This window comes from Callorhinchus milii, unplaced genomic scaffold (assembly GCF_018977255.1).
Source record: "Callorhinchus milii isolate IMCB2004 unplaced genomic scaffold, IMCB_Cmil_1.0 Scaffold23, whole genome shotgun sequence".
NCBI classification, from domain to species: domain Eukaryota; kingdom Metazoa; phylum Chordata; class Chondrichthyes; order Chimaeriformes; family Callorhinchidae; genus Callorhinchus; species Callorhinchus milii.
The window spans coordinates 4,875,213-4,889,809 of record NW_024704764.1 but is presented as its reverse complement, the minus strand read 5'-3'; the positions used below and the strand labels follow the sequence as shown (position 1 = coordinate 4,889,809).

Here is a 14,597-nt window from a genome sequence, read left to right as displayed (position 1 = left end):
AGATCCTCACTCTTGTATTCAAATCCCTCCACTCCTCTGCACCCCCCGACCTCTCTGACCTCCTCTCTCCTCAAAACAGAACCCGTTGCCTTCGGTCCTCTGGGTCTGGCCTCCTCCTCGTTCCCCCCTCCCCGCCGAGTCCTCCGCTCCACCCTCGGCGGCCGCGCCTTCAGCCACTATGCCCCGAGGCTCTGGAACTGCCTTCCTCACTCCCCGCCCCCTCCCTTCCTATTTTCAGGTCTCAGCTGAAGACCTTTCTCTGACCGAGCTTTTGGTCACCTTTCCCCCCCTCCCCCGGCTCAGCCCCGGGATCCGTTACTGGGAAGTGCTCTGAGACACCGTCTGGCGTGGAGGGCACTACATAAACCCAAGTTGCTGTTGTTGTTATTACCCCTATACACACACACACAGAGCACTGCCCAACCCCAGTAACAATATGTCAATAGTAACACGTGTCAGAGTGACAGCCGCGCATGCGAACAGGAGTCCAGCTCTCCAGCCCCATCCCCCCTTTGTGACGTCAGCCACAGCGGAAGAGAGGGAGAAAGAAGCTCCGATTGGTCGAGCCGCGTGGTACCTCGCCCGAGACAGCCTTGTGATTGGTCGTGGGTGGGGGGGAGGGAGTGAAATGAAAGAAAAAGCGACACAAGTCATTGGTCGAGAAGGCCGAGCGGTGGGCGGGCGCTGACCCCGCTGATTGGGCAGATCCGGGGCAGGTGTGTGTGTGTGTGTGTGTGGTCGAGGCCCTGCCATTGCCTGGGAGAGGAGCTGCCTATTGGCCGTGGCGTGCAGAGGGGCGCGGGGTGTTGTGGGGGAGTGGGAGAGTCATGTGACTGTCACCTCAGCGCGAACGGCGTCACTTGGTGCCTGGAGATGCCCCAGAAGCTTCGAGGCTGTTTCAGTCGCCTCTTCAGCCCACGAAACCGCTGAGCCGACCGACCGACTGACCGGGCAGCCCGGGCCGACAGGCAGGAGGGAGAGATGAAGTTCGTACGCTTTCTGATGAAGAACTCGTCTCTGGCCAACGTGCCGAGGCACATCGACCATTTCTCCAAGTTCTCTCCCTCGCCGCTGTCCATCAAGCAGTTCCTGGACTTCGGTGAGTATGGAGGGGGAAGGTCCTGGAAGGTTGTCTTTGTTCGGGGGGATTTTGGGGTCCCCATCTTCCCCGACAACCCCACCACCCCCGCACACACATACTCTTGTCAAGCGCTCTGGGACGCTACCCTGTGTGAGAGGTGCTGTATGCATGTTGTTGTTAAGGGGGATTTTGGGGGTTTGAGGGGTATTGGGGATTGGGGGAATATATAATAAAATAAATAATCCTTGCATTTGGTATAGCGCCCTATCACGTCTTTAAGACGTCCCAAAGCGCTTTACAGGATATACTGTGAAGTTGAGTAACTATTTTGGGGATGGGGGGTGGGGTTTACTGTATATTGGTCTCTCTGTGCCTCCTTCAACCTCCCCACCCAGCTGTGCCTTCATCTACTGTGCCCCAACCTTCTGGAACTGCCACCCTCAGTCCCTGTGCTTTGACCACACCCCCCCACCCCTTTTTGTCTTTAGATCACAATCCCATCCCCCGCTGGTTCAACATCAAGCTCTGCTACTCAGCACTCTTAAGACTCCAGCATGTGTGTAGGGCGCTATATGTGGAGTCCTGTAGCTCAGTGGTTAGAGCACTCGCTTTGCAAGCGAGAGACCTGAGTTCAATTCCAGGCAGAGGGCGAAACCTTGGGCAAGTTTCCTTACTCCACACAGAGCCTAATAATAATCCCTCCAAAAACAATAATAAATTGGTCATTTTCAATCTACGACTGTTTGTGGGACATTGCTGTGCGCAATTGGCTGCCGCGTTCGCCCACAAATATACAGTCAATTCACTTTACAGTATATTCTGTGAAGCGCTTTGGGACGTCCTCCTGACATGAAAGGAGTTGTATAAATGTAAATTGTTGTTTGGTGAGAAGAGCGATATTGGTGGGGAAGGAGAGAGAAAGGGGAAGAGCGCGAGGTGTGTGTGTGAAAGGGGTTGAGTGACTATTGGGAGAGTTTACTGCAGTGTTGTATTATAGTGCATTTTCATTTATAATGTGTTTTACCCACTGAACGGTTATCTACTTGGTGTCAAGAGAAAAGCTGCCAATCAGTGTATTAATTTTACCTGCTGCTTATGTTGTGGTGAATAACATGACAGTAAAGTGCATTGCTTGCTTTTTTAAATTTAAAAATTGTGTTTGTATTCACACAAACACCAAACGTGAGTAAGAGTGTGGCTTTTTTGCGCTCAATATACAATATAGTCTTGTTGTTTATAGAGTGGTAAGTTCACTCAGGACTTTCACTTTTACAATTTTCTGTTGAGCCCAAATATAAACACTGGAAAGCAGTTATCTCAGTCCAATCCTTTGCACCAATAGGATCATTAGTAGGAGGTCACTGTATTACTGTGTTGATCCCTCTCAGCTGTCTTGCAAGACATGCGTTAGTTACATCAGCCTGAGTTCTGAGCCAAGAAATGTTTGCAGCCACGACTTTACATGGGGGAGCTTGAAGTGAAGGCAGCAAAACAGTGCAGGAAACAACAATCGCGAAGTCAGCAGCCCCAATGAGATATTTTCTTGAAAAATAAGTTCTTTCCATTTCCAAGTTCTGTTTTAATTTTGACCAAAACACTTAATACTGGAAAGACTTGATAAGACTGGAAACGTATTGTCATCTTCTCATTTTCCACTGATGATTTGCCTCTCCTTTCAACAGTTCACAGGTCACGTGCCTCTATCATAAATAAAAATAATTACCCACAGAGGCATGCTTAAAGTAGCGTAAGACCCTTTCTATGCTTTATTTTGAAAAGAAGCTATCAATTTATTTTTAAAACAACAATCATAGATGTAACTCTAGAAATATGTTTTTTCAATCACAGCTGAAGAACACTGATCACCACACTAGAATTATACAGCACAGGAGGCCATTCAGCCCACCGTGTCTGTGCTGGCTCTTTGAAAAGAACTATCCAATTCAATCCCACTCCCCGCACTCTCCCTGTACCCCTAAACTTGTCCTTCCCAATTTCATCTCTGTCTCTTGCCTTAGTCAAATCTGTATCTATCTGCTCCTTGTTGACCATTTTAAATATAACTGCAGAAAAGAATACTAGGTGGCATTCTATTCCATGTTAATTGCTAATAAAAAAAAGTTGCTTTGATTGCTTTTAATATAAGACTATGATTAACCATGTTCTCCAGAGACAAATCTGCCCTTTTAGCATCAGAGATATCTGTCTAGGCCCTCAGTGCTGTGCCTCAGTCATGTCTCGAACAACGCTGAAAACTGCTAGGCCAAACCTCCATTTGTGCCAGGAATACCAGCACTGCTGTAGCTCAGTATTCTTTGCACATAATACCACTAGCAAAGCTGTGCATGCTGCTTCTCCTGCCTGTGAAATTCTCCACCCAATGTCAGTACCATCACCCAGAACTGTAGTACTATATTTGTATGTAAATGGTCATTTTTGCATTAGAAGATAACTGCCTCAAGATTCATCTAAACACCTACCTCTTTGATCATGCTTATGGTCATCTTTCTTTTACCCATGCCCCTCAATTCCTACTTCCAGCTTGGATGCCCAGCCAGTACTGTTAAGTGCTTTGGGACATCCTCCTGAAATGAAAGGCACTCTATAAATAGACTTCCAAGGCATTTTTGAAAAGTAAACAGCAGCATTTTTAAGAGAGATTCATCATTTTAGTGTTATTTTTCCTGTTCGAGTGTCTTCTCTCCGCTGACAATTACCCACTGGTACCACAGGGAATCGAACACGCTGCATTGCAGATGCTAAATAACAGCATCTGAGATGAAAACTAAGCACCAGCTGAGTACACACCATGTCCATGGCATGGATATCTTCCTGTTGGGAGGATTCCCTACAGACCGTGCATGTTTATACTTAGCATTGTTGTTCCGTGTCGATTTCTTATCTGCTTAGGCTCGACCAATGCCTGCGAGAAGACTTCCTTTATGTTCCTGAGGCAGGAGCTGCCTGTGAGACTCTCGAACATTATGAAGGAGATCAACCTTCTCCCAGACCGGCTTCTCAGCACACCCTCCGTTCAGTTAGTCCAGAGCTGGTGAGTAATAACAATTTGCATTTATATAGCGCCCTGCACCCGGGGTATCATCCTGGAACACTTGACAGTGACGGGGTCGACCCTGAGCCAGGGGGAAAGGGAGTAACCACTGCAAAACTGAAGATAATATTGAGATGAGAGAAAATGCTGCTTTGAGAAGTCTCGAAAATATGATAAGGCGCTATATCAAATGCAAGCATTAGTTTCAAGTCACAAGTTACCTTTTTTGTGGTTTCTTAAATATTGTATGTCAGAAATAGAATATAAATATTTTTTTTCATAGGATATTAATAGCATTTTTTTCCTCTGATTTGTTCAACAAACGCTGATTTTTGTTGCCTGTAAATTATTGTGATCAGCTACCTCTGTACAGTATTTCCACCTGTGGCAATGATACAAAATATCATTCATATTCCAGTTGAACAAGCTTCAAGTTGTCAGGCTGGACAATCTCAATTGCTCTGTGACATTGTCCCACTTCAGTTTGTTTATCAAGTACTTATGTTATTTCTGGTGTTTTTACTTAAATTGTGACAGCAGTGTCTGATAATTACATTCATGTTAACCCTTTGAGAGTAGGAGTGATCTCTGAAGCATTTATGTTGCACAGTTTTTATTGAACCACATGGGATTTCTTCAATTATTCAAGCTATAGGCACTGTAACATGTTAGCTGTGCATGCTGTGTTAGAAGGCTATTTGACCTAGAAGACCACAAGAGGCACAGAACTAGTAAACTGCTGACTTGGAAGATACCAGATAATTCAGTACAGACCTAATATGTACAGCCAGAGCTTCATTGGAGAACATAGAACCAGCTTTTTAATTGCAAGAATTGTATTTCTGTGGGACAAGGAAAATAATGTGGCCGTGCAGAATTTGTAACAAATTTTAACTGGCTGAGGGCCACAAACCCCAATGTAGCAACAGTAATTATATAATAATAATCCTTGCATTCGATATAGCGCCTAATCGTATCTTCATGACATCTTCACAGAATATATTGACTGTATATTTTGTGGGCGAAACAAGCAGCCAATTGCACACAGCAGTGTCCCACAAACAGTTGTGGATCAAGTGGCCAAATTATTCTTTTTTTGAAGAGGTAATTACCACCAGAAAAGCGATCCGCCAGTTTCTACTTACCATTAACAGAGGCATGTGGAGTAAGGAAACTTGTCCAAAGTTTAGGGAGTAAATCAAGAAATATTCAATCAAGAATATTTGTTTTGTTGGTCAACCACTGTGTTAGGGAGTTTTATCTTCATGTTACTAGATTCAAACCTCAAAAGAGCACTTGCACTGACTGTATTGCTGCTATTTCTAGTTCTCACATAAGCTACTCTGTTGGACTTCACTGCAGACATGATCTAATCTCATTCATGTTGACCTTTTGTGCAATGGCCTAGTATCCAGTTGATCTTTGGATTAGACGTGTTTTACTTTAGAACACACCCCATCTAAGAAAACGGAAAGTGCCAATATCATTAGTCTGTAGTTTCAATACTGGCCACGGAAATCAAAGGCTGAAAGTGTGCTTAACCTTTTGTGTCACTGTGTCAGTCAGCTGCAAACATATGAATGCCTTGAACTTCCAGATAAGTTTACAATATAGATAATGGCACAAGCAGTACTCTGGGAAAGATACAAGACTTGTGACAAAACAGGATCTATAAGACCTGATTGTCTTACACTTTCTCTGATATCCATCGGTCAATTGCAGAACAAATATCTATCTGAAGTATGGTTTTAAATTTTTACCACAGTTGCTCAACAATTTCAGGGCCTGAAGTGGCAAAAGCATGGCATTGCTAATTTCTTTATTAGACTGATTTTCCTTTGAACCCTTCCCCCCTCCTATACAGAATGCTTTATGAAATATTAAATGCATTTGTCCAAATGTCTCCTTTAAATATTTTCTGGTTTAGATTTTGAAAAAAAAATGCTCATCTATTTTGTGCATGAAATTTTGATTTCAGAATAATGGTAACTGCACAACTTGCAGTACAAATGAAATATCTATACATCCAGGTCATTAATGTGCCAGACAGCCTGGTGAAGCACTAAAAACGTTACTTGGGATTTCTTCGGATCTCTTTGGCTTTAAAAAGCAAGAAGACTGAAAAACAATGAACCCTGTGTCAATTAACATTCTGCAGAAAGCAGGTTGGGAATAGAGACAGTTGATGTGGTGAAAGATTTCAAATTACCCTGGGTCAGATCATAAGAGCCATATACTGTACTATCATACAATAGACTTTCACAATTGTTTGCCTCTTGTTGGGTTCAGTGGAAGCCAGACTGGCTGCATTGCGATCGATAAATAAAAAGCAAACTCCCCTTCCTCTCTATCATTCTTCGTTTTGTTGCTTCATTTTATGTAGGTAAACAACCTACCACCACCCTTCTCTTTTGAGCAGTATTGTTCATAGTGCCTCATCAGCAACATAGCTTAAATTGGCAAGTAATATTACACCTTATCATGCTCTTGCCTCATATTTCCCTGAAGGCATATATATATATATATATGAGTATTAGTCATAAAGGTATTGAGTCCTTTGAAGGAAATCCAGTTCCAATGGGAGTACTTGGTCCTTAATGATGAAACCATTTGAACTTAACATTCTCGTCATTTACAAGAAACTTAATTTGTTTACTTTATATTCAGTATGATTTGTGCGAAACTGAATGTGGAATCATGCTTATTTTGATTCAGGTACATACAAAGTCTTTTGGATATCCTTGAGTTCTACACCAAGAACGCTGATGATCATACTGTTTTATCTGGGTAAGTGTGTGGATATTTCTTTCGTATCTGTAGCTCAGTGGTTGGAGCATTCACCTTGCAAGCCAGAGACCTGGGTTCGATTCGCGGCAGGGTGAAAACTTGGGCAAGTTTCTTTACTCCACACGCCTGATAATACCTCAAAAAAAACAAAAATAAATTGGTCATTTCAATCCACGATTTTTGTGGGACACTGCTGTGTGCAATTGGCTGTTTGTTGCATTTCACCCACAAATATACAGTCATTCACTTTACAGTATATTCTGTGAAGCGCTTTGATACGTCTAGAAGACATGAAAAGCGCTATATCAAATGCAAGGATAATTATTATATCTTTCAGAACAGGCTATGGTATTTATAGTTGTCATTTGCTTACATTTTGGTTTGGCAGATAGAGAGTAAATTTATTCTAGCATTAGTAACTGAAAGGCGTTAACTTGAGACAGTAAATTGATTACCTTTATGCCAAATGTACTTTGGCACCAATTGCATTCAAATACCAAATGTGTCTTTCATCTTGCTAAGCAAATTTCATGGGCTTGTTTTTCATTGTTGTTTTTATATCCTGTGTCACTCTTAACTTTTTTTGCCTGTTTAATTTAACCACAGGAACCTTTGTGTGGAAAGGCCATAAAAATAAATAAATTAAAAATCACGTTTAATGGGATGGCCATGCAAAATTCCTGCGGTTAGTCTTAAAATATAGGGCCACAGAGTCAAAGACTGATCCATTCGGTGAACAAAAGGCACCGGCAAATTAAATAAGCTAAATTTAAATTAAATTTGTGTACAATGCCGCAAAAGGGTTGGTTCCTTATGTTCGGTTTTTACCTTAAGTTTCACAGATGCATTAATTACAATCCGGAACAGACACAATGATGTTGTTCCCACGATGGCGCAGGGAGTCATAGAGTACAAAGAATCGTTTGGAGAAGACCACATGACCAGTCAGAACGTGCAGTACTTCCTTGATCGCTTCTACATGAGCCGCATTTCCATTCGAATGCTCATCAACCAGCACAGTAAGTGTGGCGAGTCAGACAGATTGCCCTCCACGCTTCCATTTCAAGAAGAGACACTGAAACAGCTTTGAGCCTCTTCCTTTGGCAGAACATCCATAAAATTCATCGAAATTTCCTTCTCCTGATTTTCACTACTTTTATACTATTTTCTTTTAGTAAAAAGAATTTTGCTAATCCTGATAATTTCACTATATTTGCCAAATTGAGTAGCTTCTTCCTGCTTAGGATTGCATTATAGAAAATTAATTCCTTATTTTGCTGAATAGTTTTAAAAAAGTTGATATTTCAGTCACATGTCAACTTCTAACTATTTTGAATTCCTTTTGTTTCCTGAGCGCTCATTTTTGATGGCCGAACAAATCCAGCTCATCCTAAACACATCGGTGGTATTGATCCGAACTGTAAGGTAGTAGATGTTATTAGAGGTAAGATATTTTCACTTTTGTTTTATTTTTATATTTCATTATAACTGACCAGAATCCTTGGAAGCACAGAAAGAATTTAATAGTAATTCTTGCACTTGATATAGCGCCTTTCACATCAAGAGGACATCTAGATGTGCTCCACAGGATTTACTGGAAAGTAAAATTACTGTTTTTGTCGGTGAATTTCTTGTGTAGTTCTTGAGAATTGCTTAAAGTATCTTTCTAAGGATGACCTCCCAACTGTTTGTCTTTCACAGATGCATATGAAAGTGCCAAACTGCTCTGTGACCAGTATTATATGGACTCTCCTGCACTAGAAACTGATGAACACAACGGTAATTCAGCTAAACCTTATTTGCAATCTGTACACAGACTTGATCATTGTCTAGACAGTCTGGCTAGATATTACACTGGTATGGAAATCAGGTGAGACAAGATTAGGCGTTGCTGTGATGCACTCCACGCTTGCATAGCCTTGCAGACGCCAATGCCTCAGCTCAGAGGTGACGAATTAAAGTCAAGAGGATCACAGGACTGCTTATTTGAACTGAATTCAAAGTTTCCCCTTCCCTTAGTGAGATTTTATATCATTAGTTCTGGAGCTGCTTTGCATTTAAATATTTTTAAATGGATTAACAGTATTTTGCAAGTTCTAGGAAAGGATACTGATTTAATAAAGGAATGTCAAACTTCTGTTTTGTAGTTAATTTTCGCCCACAAATATACAGTCAATTCACTTTACAGCATATTCTGTGAAGCGCTTTGAGACGTCTAGAAGATGTGAAAAGCGCTATATCAAATGCAAGGATTATTATTATTAATTTGCCTTTAATTTGCAAATGTACTTTCCACATGTTTGTAGCCTAACTGTTAGTAACCCTTAGTCTCAAGTGCAAAAGATTTAAATTCCTATTGGGGCATTTAACTTTTGAGATAACGAGCTTATTGTGTACATCATAAAGATTTAAGGAAGGAAATCTTTTATATCTGTTTTACTTTCAGCTGTCAACGGCTCCAACCAGCCGGTGTATATTGTTTATGTGCCATCGCATCTCTACCACATGCTGTTCGAACTTTTCAAAGTAAGGAACTAGTTATGAAAATGCTTTGTTGATTCCCTGAAATGTAAATTTATTTCTCGATCGATCGAAAGAGTTTGCACATTGTTTGGTGCCACCGGTGTAGATCCAGCAGAGTATATGTGTTTCTACAAATTATGTACGCATCAAATTCTGTCCTCTTCCAGTCCTCTATATTGCCATATTGTACATCCATGACGTGCATTTGATATTTGTGTGATTGATAATTCTTCTGGATTGCTCACTGCCTTACAAATCACATTGATGTAATTGCATTATTAGATTTAGGTACGTATCATACTGCAGAAAAATGTGTAACATTAAATATCAGGAATGTAGTGATTAAACACAGATATGCAGTCGGTTACATTATTTGTGGAATTTTTTTTCACCCTCCCTATTCGGTAATGGATGTTTTCTAGTAATGGATGTTTTTTGGGTTTAGTAAGGGGTAATGAAGTTCATAACTCGAGTGATATTTCTCTTTATTCAAGAATGCTATGAGAGCTACTGTGGAAAGTCATGAATCCAGTCCTCGTCTTCCTTCCATCAAAGTAAGAGTTGCTCTGGGTGGAGAAGACGTCACAATTAAGGTGAAGACCGTTCATCTTGTAACTTTCTGTCATTACATGTGGACATTTGCAAAACAGAATATCCAGACTAGAAACTCAACATCCATGCTGATTTACAGTTACTCCTGTGCTGTTCATCTTCAGATATCACTAAAATACTGTACGAGATTACTCAGAAACAAACACCACAAGTATGAATTTTCCTCATTTTAAGTTGAAGATGAAACCTGGCATTGCATTCGTCATAGTGCCATCATAATAGTGCAACAAAATAGTTCTTTGATCTATTTCATTACACCATTTCAATTGAAAGAATGAGAAAAGAAAACATCTTGTTTCATTTGATGTCCTAACATTGAATCTTTCCATTTTATAGATGAGCGACAAAGGTGGTGGTGTCCCCCTCAGTAAGATAGATCGATTGTTCAGCTATATGTACACTACAGCTCCCACGCCAAACCTGGGCAGCTCAGGGGGAGCACCTTTGGTAAAGATTATTTACATAAGAGTTATTTTGAGTGCTCGTTTCCTATTGTGTGTTACAACAAGATTCCAGTACATTTCAATGTCTAAAAGTCTGGGTTTCATAATTACCTTTGTTTTGTTGCAGGCTGGTTTTGGCTATGGGCTGCCTATTTCACGACTGTACGCTAAGTACTTCCAGGGAGACCTGCAGCTCTATTCGATGGAAGGCTATGGGACTGATGCTGTCATTTACCTAAAGGTAATTCTTCTTTAATAATGGTCGTTACATTTGATATAGCGCCTTATCATGTCTTTGAGATGTCTCTGAGCGTTTCACAGAATATACTGTAAAGTGAATTGATCGTATATCCTGTGGGCGAAACGAGGCAGCCAATTGCGCACAGAGGTGTCCCACAAACAGCCGTGGATTAAGTGACCATATTATTTTGTAAGATATATAGTTACATTACTGTATTTTGTGGGAGATGCAGACTCAAGCGATGGACACTGGAGATTGTTTTTCATGGTTTCACGTAATTAGACTTAAAGCCTTGAATATTAATTACTGCATGAAATCAAAAGAACTACAGAAACCACATTTATCTTGAAATGGAACAAGAAATGAGAGCTTGCCTTGATGTAAACTTCAATAGCTGTCTTTAAAGTCTGAGCAATGGAATGTTATGACTGTAATTTACTTAGTCAAAATACTTGATGTTGGTATAGTAAAATACACCATTTTGCAGTACATTCCTTTAAGTAAAAAGAAATACAGAGATTTAATTATGCTTTCACTTTAATCATTAAAAGAATATGAGAATTGTTCACTGTTCTGGCTATGTATTCACAAAGCGTTGTGCTACATACCAGGGGATTTAAGACTTATTTCCAATGGAATATATTGTTCCTATTGATATTCCCATTCAAAAATTAAATAGTTGCAAAGAATTATTCAATTCAACCTTTAATTACCCATTTAAGTCTTCATTGCGATGGGTTTCTGTTTTGCCTTTTCATAATTTGTTGTGTACTTTCCAGGCTTTATCTAAAGATTCTGTGGAGAGGCTGCCGGTCTATAACAAATCTGCGTGGCGGCACTACCAACACATCCAGGAAGCTGATGACTGGTGCGTCCCCAGCAGCGATCCAAAGAACATGGCTGTGGACAAAGTCCAGCAGTGAATCAAAGACCATTGAGCTCAAGGCAATGGAAGCGAGCAAAGTAACTGAGATGCCCAGTTTGCACTTTAAGGTGCAGCTGAAAGTGGTTTAATTTGACTGTCGGCCACAACGTTCGATCTTAGAAGACATCGTGGTTCTTTACAAAGTAAAATAGTGGGAATTTCAGTAGTGAAGAATCATCTAAAATCATTAGCCTGGAGGTGGTTCATAACAACAAACTTTTTGCCCCCCTTTTTGCCCTAAAATTGTTACCAAAATGATGGTGGAGGGGGGAAAAGTAAATTAAAGTGGCACTGTAAATCTAGAAGCTGTTTTAAGCTTCAGAAGCTGTCAGAATTTGGAGCCAGCTAAGAATCTAGGAGGTAAGGATTGCAGGTTATAAGCATAAAATGTGGCTTAAAGGCAAAGTGACTGCTGAAAGACTGTACCATTTAATGAAACACAGCCAAAGGAATTAGAGTGATTGTTCCAGTGATTGCAAAGAAGAAGGAAAATGAAACGAAATTAGACAAATTACCAGTTTGGTATTTGAACCAGAATCTTAAGAAATTCTGCAATAAGATATGAGATTTAAAGTGCTACTCGCAAACCATTTTAAATGTATTTCTCTGTAAAACTTTTGATTCTGTGATTTTAAAATGTGGCTCGCCCTTCACATATGGTTAAGTTGCCCTGAAACTGTGAATTAAACCTCAATAATTGAGAACCTATTTTTAGCCATGTTAACAAGTCGATTCCACAAGTGACTGACATTTTTTAAAAATCTGTACACTATATATATGTATGTATGTGGGTATTCATTGTATGGATGTGTCTAAGCATTTATGAACTAAATGTAAAACTATCAAAGTTCTTTGAAGTAACAGAATGTGAAGTAATTTGCCTTTCAGATTATTGAGCTTCGAGTAAGCTTCAGCGTTAGCTGGTGTTAGCGTCTTGGCCTTTTGTTGCAATCGTATTAGTTGTTTTTTTTGAAAGGTTGATTTACAAACAACTTTATGAAGTGAAGATAAAATAATGGAGGGGCATTATTCTTTGTGTTAGATTGCTATAAGAATACAAACCAAATCTCTCGTTCTCTGATTCCTCATTGTATTTTCTGGTACACTGTGCTTGATACATATTTGTATCCAACATACAAACTTTCTTGCCATCAATTTGTAATCTTATCTCTTTTTCCCTTCTTTGTCAAAGTCTGTTTTAGTATTGTCGAGATGTGTTTTTTTGTAAATTTGCACTGCCAATTGGTAATCATTTCAAAAATAAAATTTAAAATATTTTTATTTTATTGCTGGCTTTTTAATGTTTCTTAGTTTGGATGTTGAAAAATTAAACCATATGTAATCACATAAATTTCACATTGGGGACATTGAGTCAATTATCCTTTTCACTATATTTTGCTCACAAAATATATAGTTAATTCATATTATATATTCTGTAAAGTGCTTTGAGACGTCTCAAAGATGTAACGAGGTGCTATATCAAATGCAAGGATTATTGAGCAAAGGAAAGCAATGCCAATCATTGAGTGCTATTTATGTCCATGCACATAAAGCCCCCTTGGCTCCCTGTACCAGCTCGGATGCCCAGCCAGCAGTGTTGAATGCTTTAGAATGTCCTCCACACATAGGAAGATGAAAGCCAAACATAAGTGTAGCCATTCATTGCATCGGTTTCTACAATTTTTTTTCCCCACCCTTAGAACTTAAATGGCCTGGAACCAGTTTGTGAGATCTTTATCTCGCATTTGTGTGGAGTATAAGATTATTCTACGTACAAGAAATTACCCAACCAGAAATACTTTCCTTTTAGCCCACAAGTGGTTGTACACTTCCTACCATTGAAACGCACCTGTGTAATCCCAACTCTTTCAATGGACGAAAGCATCATTGGCACAAAAGGTCTCTGCTTTGTGATGAGGCCATCTCGAACATGCACTGACTCTGTATAGAGCGAGGATGAAGCTTGGGTATTATCCAAACCTGTAATGTTCCATTGTGTAGTCCTATAGCTCAGTGGATAGAGCACTTCGCTAGCAAACAAAAGACCTGGGTTTGATTCCTGGTCAGGGCGAGTTTCCTTACGCCACATGCCTATGTTTACTTAGCAGTAAGTACAAACCCAGTTGTTAGTTGATTGGCAGATTGCTTTTGTGGGGGTAACAATTCCTTAAAAAAAATTGGTCACTCAGTCCATGACTGTTTATGGGACACTGCTGTGTGCAATTGGCTGCCAGGTTTTGCCCACACGATATACAGTCAATTCAATTTACAGTATATTCCATGAAGCACTCGGAGAGTCTCAAAGGCGTGATAAGGCGTTATATCAAATGCAAGTATTATTATTATTATTTTAAGCAAATTGATGTCAAACCAATATTTTGTTTGGTTTTCAAAGAATTGCATTGGCCGAGATGTAAAATCAACATTGTAGGTACTACTGGACGATTGGGTATCTAGTTAGGATGTGCCCCTGGAATTCAACCAATAAGGTTCTGTTGTTTGGCTGATTGAAACGATTTGTCTTACTGCTCAGGGAAACTATTTACTGATACTTCAGCTTGTTAATCATTATTCAGGATGAACATTCCCCCAAGTCCCACAAATGACCCGAGTACTGAGTTTCCACACCCACCTACCACCCTTTTGTTAAACCAATAAATGCAAAGCATGAAAGGTGGGTGTAACGTTTGGCATCACAGAAATTACAGCACAGAAGGAAGCCACTTAGGCTATGCTCTGATCCTAAATTCTTCCCCCATAAGCGTTTACATTGTTCCTTTTCCAAATTATCCAATTCCCCATTAAACCTTAAGGTCTCATATTTGTCAACAACAACAACAACTTGCATTTATATAGCGCCTTTCATGCCGGGCGGTGTCCTGAAGCGCTTAATATTGGCAGAGCCTAAGCCAGGGGAAGAGCAAGATGTGGGG

General features: G+C 40.2%; 1 protein-coding gene across 1 annotated transcript; it reads left to right on the top strand.

Annotated features, from left to right (window-relative positions):
* Positions 1–791: 791 nt before the first annotated feature.
* Positions 792–12,666, top strand: LOC103183848 (pyruvate dehydrogenase (acetyl-transferring) kinase isozyme 2, mitochondrial). The gene is made up of 11 exons (XM_007901559.2): positions 792–1,099; positions 3,992–4,133; positions 6,849–6,920; positions 7,755–7,939; positions 8,275–8,364; positions 8,622–8,699; positions 9,367–9,446; positions 9,938–10,036; positions 10,392–10,502; positions 10,626–10,739; positions 11,519–12,666. Exons 1-11 carry the CDS (start codon positions 982–984, stop codon positions 11,660–11,662), a joined length of 1,233 nt encoding a protein of 410 aa, XP_007899750.2. The 5' UTR covers positions 792–981; the 3' UTR covers positions 11,663–12,666.
* The last annotated feature ends 1,931 nt before the right edge of the window (positions 12,667–14,597 follow it).